Genomic DNA, 7631 nt, shown 5'->3' with positions numbered 1-7631 from the left:
TTAAAAGTACAACAAACAGCATCTTCAAGAATGCATCAGTGTCTTCAAACATAGTTATATTTTCAACAATAATTACAGCCTTTCTCACATACAAGTATGTTCTAATCTCAGAGACCAGGGTTCTCAGGTCAATTGGATGAACAGTGGTCATTACTATCAAAACGTCACACCACAGGATCTGAGGACTACGTTTTTGATACAAGATCAACCGATAGGTATAAAAAGATAGTACAAAAAACCCACATAAGTATTATATCCTGAGAGAGAAGGAGCTGCTGTTGTTTCACAGGTTTGTTTGGTCAGTATTGCTTTGGTGTCCAGAATACACGCGAACCTCTGACGATGGGTAAGAAAGTACACCAGATAAAAAAACTGAAGAAATGTCAATGATGCACCCTGTTCCATGTCAACCCTTCGTAACCAGCACCACTGGTACTTGAGATTTTTGGTTTTTGATAACTGTCCATATTCAGTCAGCTCCCAGGGTGATATGTCTAGGACATGTGAGTAAAAAAAAACGGGAAAAAAAAACACTTTTCTACCATGAGGAATCAGACATTGTTAAAAACCTTCATTAAATGACAGAGGTTGGCTTTGTTATAGATCATCAACTCCTGACCGGTGTACTGGTGTACTCTAGTGCAAACACAGTGGATCCATAGCTCCACTTAAAGGGCATGGAAGTCTTCAGAAACTGAAATTACCAGCAGCACGCTCTCTCTCTCCCTCTCTCTCTCTTTCAGGTGCTGGGGTCCAGTTTGGGGGTAGTATGAGATTAGCAAAAGTTCCAAAATAGTCTTAGATTATTATAAGATATGTGGTGTTCTTTCTGAAATAATGTAGAGGCCATGGAGTACCTCATGGGTACTTGTCCTGGAAATTATATCTTGACTTGACTTGACTTGACACATTGATTTCCTCCAACTAAGCAATACATTATTTGGGGGAGTGACATTGTGAAACTAACCATTCTGGAAGCCTTCGGGTGCTTCGTTTTGTTCTCAGGACATTTGATGACACTGGGGGGAAATGGTCGTATGTTTAAAATCAATAATGAAAGTGACTGGAAGAGCAAAGAGTTATCAATACAGTTAAAAACAGTCTATAAATCCCCCCGTTGAAAAGGACAAGTTGAGGTGCAAAATGTTTTGTTCGGAGAAACTGCCTCTTTGGAAATTAGTAAGTTATCAAGTTGACCGGTTAACCTGGGAAAACACTTCAGAAAAGAAAACCCCCTTGAACCACTCTCTCTCCGTTCCCTCCTCAAGCTCTTCCCAAACTTATGTTGCTAAGTTCAGTTGTGGCAGGAGACATTGATAAGGCATGTCCAGGACCCATGGAGGTCACTCAAGGTGTACATAATGGAAGTGCAAAGAAATTAAAAAACAACAACAACAACAACGTACTGTACAAAATACTACATCATCACACATTTTTTACCAAAAATATGGACGTCGTCCCGTAGAGGAATCTTGTGAAACAACATGGCATCTTCTTGGGGAAAAAAAACAAAAACAAAACAAGAAAATGCTTGTCTCCGTCCCGCGGTGACCTTCTCTCTCTTCTTCTTTTTTTCCCCCCAACAGACCCGTGTTAGATTTAACAGTGCCATTTTGAATCCAGTCCCTCAGAGAGATGGTTTGGAAAGGAGGAGGAGGAGGGGGGGAAGAAGGGTGACTCTTCTCACCTCCTCCCTGCGCCTCCTCTGCCACCGATGGCCTCCCTCGCGAACAGGAGCGCGAGCAGAGCCGAGGCCAGTCGCCACCACAACGGCCCGTGGTTCCTTTGGTTTCTGTTATACTGCGACAGAAGAACAAGACACGAAGAGAGAGAGAGAGAGAGAGAGAGAGAGAGAGAGAGAGAGAGAGAGAGAGAGAAAGAGAAGAGGAAAGAGGAGAGTGAGTCAGTACAGGATTCTGAGACAGGAATGCCAGGAAACTGGCACTCCTCCACTCCACGCACAAAAGATGGCATCATCAGTCACTGAGCGGGGTATTCAGATGGAGCTTTGGGTCTGTTTTGGCTGGGCTGTGTTGCTGCTGATTGACACCGGGCAGGGAGGGTGAACGGGGTAAACTGAGGAGGGGGTAAGTCAGAACCAGACACCGGAACGGGGTTGGTATTTCCACAACAGTCTACGTCTGTCCCCAGCACACCAGTTATTAGCGCCGTCTCCTTTGTGTGCAGGATTGAGAACCCTATACAGCCTGCGTGTGTGTGTGTGTATCACGAACTGCCATTCCATGCCACAGACACATTCATCACAACAGCTGTGTAGTTAGGGAGGTTCGACAGTCAGTGGCTGAGGCCAACAGGAGCTGCCCCCCCCACCCCCCCTCCCTCTCTCTGGCTTGAAAGCCAACTGGATTGTGAACGATTAGCGGGATAATGCTATCTACGCCATGGAGAAAGGGGGAGATAAGATAATTGCACTAAATAGGATTAGGGCGCTCTTGAGGAGGGGCGGAGTCCCACAGGAACCCATATCTGTATGGGCGCGGGGGCTTTAGCTACGCAGAGTAACTCATCCACCAGACGAAAAACACAGAGACCACTGGACCTGATAACACTCTATTTTCAGACAGGCCGTAAACTAAAACAAGAAGAGCAAAAAACAAAAGACTGAGATAAGCATTTTTTTTTTACATGACGATACTCTTGTGCACACATTGTTTATTTTAGACAACGCTGTGCGACTGTTTCGCAACGCACACAAAATAAACACTGAGGAGATTAGGTCGGTCGGTCGGTAGGACGTCAGAGACCGACCCTATTTGCGACCGGCCTGTGGATCTCCGTACTCCACTCCTCTATGACAGTGGTCCTCAGTGGTGGCTCGGTTGGTAGAGCGAGGTTGAGGGTTCGATTCCCCGCTGGGACCATACTGAAAAATGTATGCACTCACTGCAATGTTAGCCGCTTTGGATAAAAGTGTCAGCTAAATGGCATATATATATATCTATCTTATTCAACATTATATTACAGTGTGGTGAGTAAACATTGCAGAAGGTTGCATAAGCCCCGTGCCAGGTTGAAACCGGCTCCTGCACGCTCCGTCTCACAGACCAGGTTTTGTTCAAAAGAATCACGAATTGCCGTCGGCTGTTTGAGCTACTACTGGGGAATCTTGATAGCGCTTGTTTTCTGTCGTAGCAATTTATCTAAACCTCACCTGGGGGATGTTTTGAAAAAGTGCAAAAAAATTGCATTGAAGTCTCCCTCATTTCCATAATGCATCCCAGGTCACCTGGAGGCGGTTGGAGGCACCAGCTAGCGAGCGTAGCGTAGCATAGTGTAGCGTAGCGGCGCATAGTAAACAAAGACAATCCTGAGACGCCCGTCCTGTCAATCTCATTACTACTAGACAGTCACATAACCAGTCCCACCCCTCTGTCAGACAGACACATAGTTAATTACACGTAAACATGCCAACTCGCATATTTGACCGAAGCCCCACACACACACACACACACACACACACACACACACACACACACACACACACACAGACACAGAACCAAAACAAAGAACAATCACAACAGAGAGTGAATAAGATACATATCTGTTCATCTTTACTACAACACTGGTGATGATTATGATGATTATGATCATGATACTGGAGTGTCTTTGTTGAGGGGAGATAAGCAGACCTAGGACTAGAACAGTCGCTGTGTGCGTGTGCGTTGGCGTGCGTGTGTGTGTGTGTGTATGTGTGTGTGTATGGGCACACTGTGTTCTACATCCCACTTTCATATCAGTAATATGAGTCAGTCAGTTAGTGTTTATCACACTATGAGGCTGATTCACTTCACGCAACCGCAAATATCAGTATGTAAAAAGCCGTCCCCACGCCTCACAACAACGTTGCCTTCTAAAAACAGTAGCAGAAAGTCCCCGGCAGTGTGAGAGTGACCTTTTCCCCTTTTTCTACGCCCAACTCTGAGGAGAGAAAGGGGGGGGGGGGGGGTGTAGGCAGGCCCTGTGTGTGTGACGCTCAACGGTCACGAGTCACGCCACCAACTGTCAAATGTGACTACTGGGGAGTCTAAATTTAGCCCGGTTGTGATAGAGGAGGGAGGCAGAGTCTACCCAGACGCGGTAGAGTGTCGTCACTCTTACACAAGCCTGATAGCTTTATCAGTATCACATGCAGGCTGTCTATCAACTCCTGGAGCCCCATTGTTTATCTGGCGAGCAGACAAGCAGATACATTGGCCAGAGACTCTCTGAGAGAGAGACAGAGTCAGGCCAGGGACAACAGCTAATAGGAAGTAGTGGAGGGAAACACTACAGTGTCTTCCATCTCTATATCTAGCATATGAGGGCATGGAAAAAAGAAGATAACCTGACAGAAAAGTATGTTTTGTTTTTACAATCAAAACAAAAGAAAAAATCCTCCCCCCCCTTTTCCCGTGCTGAAAGGAGTGGGGTGCTTTCAATGAAACGGTGAGAAGATAAGGAAGGGAGGTCTGTGACACACACACACACACACACAGACACAGACACACACACACACACACACACAGAGAGACATTCAACACGCCTTTCAACACTCCCATCGAAGGCACTGGGGAGGAGGACTCTTTAGAAAAACACACCAATGAAACCCAACTCTGCTCCCTGGCCCTGTGCAGACTGTGGCCGTCTTCCTGTCATTGTAACTGTCATTATGGCCGTGTCTCAGATGACCGGCCCGCTCATGTCAGCCGTGCTCTGGGGACCCCCGCGTCCCCTCCAGCGCTCTCAGACTGAAGAGCAATTTATCTGTCAGCGCCAACACTCCTCTCATACCGCTCTTAAGAGCCCTAATCCCTCCCCCTTGCCATGGGCTATGGACTCACAGGGCAGGGGGAGATAGGAGGGGGGGGGGGGGGGGCAGGGGGGGCAGGGGGGTCGGGGGAGGATAATATGCAGTGGCGTATCGTTCGCGAGTCAATCAGGATGACGGGTGTCCAACTGGGTCTGTCTGTCTAGAGGAATGCTCCGGCTCTCTACACGATAGCAATCACTCACTGACAGGACTCAGGAGGGAGGGAGACGGGTGGATGGAGAGGGAGGGAGGGAGAACATTATTGAGAGAAAGCAGTCCTAGTGAGAGAGAGTAAGAGAGACAAGAGTGAAAGACAGAAAAACAACATGCACATGTTGAGAGAGAGAGAGAGAGAGAACGAGAGAGAGAGAGAGAGAGAGAGGGAGAGGGAGAGAGAGAAAAAAAGAGAGAGAAAGAGAGGGGGGGATGCCTGGTGCCAGTAGCCTGAGGTGGGCTATCTACCTCACTGCTGAAGACTTAATTGCACGACTAAACCACTGCGCCAGGAATAGCAGCCATGGGCTAAACTGGAGATCACGCATACAAACCCACACTGATGTGTTTGGGTTAGCTTGTCCAACCGTCACTCAGCAGCCGCCAGCCAGCCACACGGACGTACCGTACACGGACCGAACGCTCCAAGAGAGAGACTACAGTGCTCTCTCGAAACAAGAACTGGAGCGGAGCTGTAATTCTGCCCACTCGAACGACAGGAGACTCATCAATCACCTCCAAGAGCTAAAATTAACTGTAAAACATCGGTTTCTAAAATAAAGTCAATATCCAAAATCCCTCCTGTAAAAAAGCTCTGGGATTAAGCCTTAAACCCCCCCCCAAAAAAAACTGTCACTTTTCTTTCCACTCAGGCACTTTTCGGACAAAACAGTATTAGTTTTAAGTGTGGGCCCCCATCTCTGCAGCTTCATTTACATACAGTGTGTGACATCACACCGGCCTCTCACTATGATTGTGGCATGTCTGGTGTGTTTACCCAGAGAGTAGAGAGAGAGAGAGAACGAGAGACACTTCCTCCTCTGGCCAGGCTGCCTCTGCCTCCGTCAGGGTTGCCAGATGGGGCGGGTTTTTATTTTATTTTACAAACATCATTGGCAACAGACATACAGTTTAGGGGGCAGGAGATGGGCATCTGCCCAATAGTAATTAGCGGTTTTCTGACATTATAGGTTTTGGGCTGTTTTTTAATGGATTTAGCGGTTTTTAGACTGTGGTTAGCCTGGAAATTGTCAATCCTATCTGGCAACCCTGGCCTCCGCGCGTCAGTGTATCACAGACCAGCTAAGGGCTGTCTGTCTGTCTGTCTGTGTTCACACACTCTCACAGACAGACAGACAGACAGAGAGGACATGAGTCACTCTGCCTGCTGCTGCAGCACAGACACACAGCATTGTGGCGGGTGGACGCATAATCGTAGGATGACTGTTGAGAGAGAAAATCACAAACACACCGGGGTCGGAAAACAAGGAACAAGGAAGTTCTCTGTGAGACGTGTTGATCTAATAAAAATACCACGGGCCGGTTTCACTGACAAAGCTGAAGACTTAATTTTTTACATCGACAGTGTGATTTAGTCCAGGGGACTAGGCCTTAAAGCCTTCGTCTGTGAAACCCTGGCTGAATATCTGTGTGAAAGCCAAAGGTGGGTTTCCATCCACAACAACATCATCAAGTTTTGAGGAAACTCAAGAACTCAAGATGGTCTTTTTTTAGTTAGGGTGGATGCGGCCCCAATTCTTCTAAAGCCCTTTTCTTATTGTGTGTCTTATTAAGTGACTGGGTAACTTTAATGCCATCATTATCAACCCCCCCTCTCTGTCCTCACGGCCCCTCCTCTGGCGGCCACAGAGGCCTCTTATTTGGGCGTCTCCTGTGGGTCGTCCTCGGCGACAGGCAGGACTGACTGGAGACTCCCTTAACCACAGCTGTTCCCCCCCGGGCTCACGCACCAAGCTTCGGGTTACAACATGTTTACCTAGTCTGGCCACTTCTGCTTTTTTCTGTTCTTCAGAGCTTGTGAGCGTGCGTATGTGTGTGTGTGTGTGTGTGTGTGTGTGTGTGTGTACGTGTGTATGTGTGTGTGTGTGTGTGTGTACGTTCATGCCTGCGTGTGTGTGTGTGTGTACGTTCATGCCTGCGTACGTGTGTGTGTGTGAGTGTCTGTGCGTGCGAGTGCGAATGTGTGTCTTGTTTTATTTTTTCATCCCCCTCCTTGTTTTCTCTCTCTCTCTCTGGCTGAATGTGCCACTTGTGCTCTCAGCGCTCTGGAAGAGACATAGTTGTACAGTTTCCCACTACTACACCCACACTTATGTCAAGTGTAACAGCTCGACCACTTCACAACGCGGACAGACAGCGTCCTTGCAGCCCGGCGGACGGTGTCACCCTGACCAGAACCATGCGGTGGTTGTTGTTGTGTTCTGGCCTCCCTCCCTCCCTCCTCGCCCCCTGTGGCGGCAGCCCGAGGAGGAAACGGGGGAAGAAAGGCCTGAGAGAAATAAACAGGAAGCAGAGGCAGGGGAGGGAGGGAGGGAGGGAGGGAGGGAGGGAGGGAGGGGGAGAGGATGGGGGGTGTCGCGCTGGGGGAAGGGCTGCCCTGGTTTAAGCTGTGTCTTGGTGGAGTGGGGGGTGGGGGGGGGGTAGGACGGTAGGTCAGAACACTGGGGTAATGTATGCACATCGCCTGGCCAGAACAGACCCAGCGGACTGAGACCCCACCTGTCTGTGGTAGACCTAACTTTAGCTGTCTCACTCTCTATGGTATCTATGGCTTCCTAGCTGTGTTCAGTCAGTTATTTCCTTACCA

General features: G+C 48.3%; 1 protein-coding gene across 1 annotated transcript in view; it reads right to left on the bottom strand.

Moving 5' to 3' along the window:
- Nucleotides 1–1683: 1683 nt before the first annotated feature.
- bmf1 (BCL2 modifying factor 1) overlaps nucleotides 1684–7631 on the bottom strand; it is a gene marked incomplete at both ends in the record, with an annotated part of 7403 nt that continues 1455 nt past the window's right edge. Inside the window, 2 exons of the mRNA XM_080533744.1 lie at nucleotides 1684–1800; nucleotides 7630–7631. The exon at nucleotides 7630–7631 is cut by the window's right edge and continues 207 nt beyond it. Coding sequence (XP_080389870.1) covers nucleotides 1684–1800; nucleotides 7630–7631 — 119 coding nt within the window. The remainder of the gene's footprint in view (nucleotides 1801–7629) is intronic.

The sequence above is a fragment of the Nansenia antarctica genome (assembly GCF_963989245.1).
Source record: "Nansenia antarctica genome assembly, chromosome: 1".
NCBI lineage: Eukaryota > Metazoa > Chordata > Actinopteri > Argentiniformes > Microstomatidae > Nansenia > Nansenia antarctica.
Note: the sequence above shows the minus strand (reverse complement) of the source record. Positions and strands in the feature narration are given on the sequence as shown.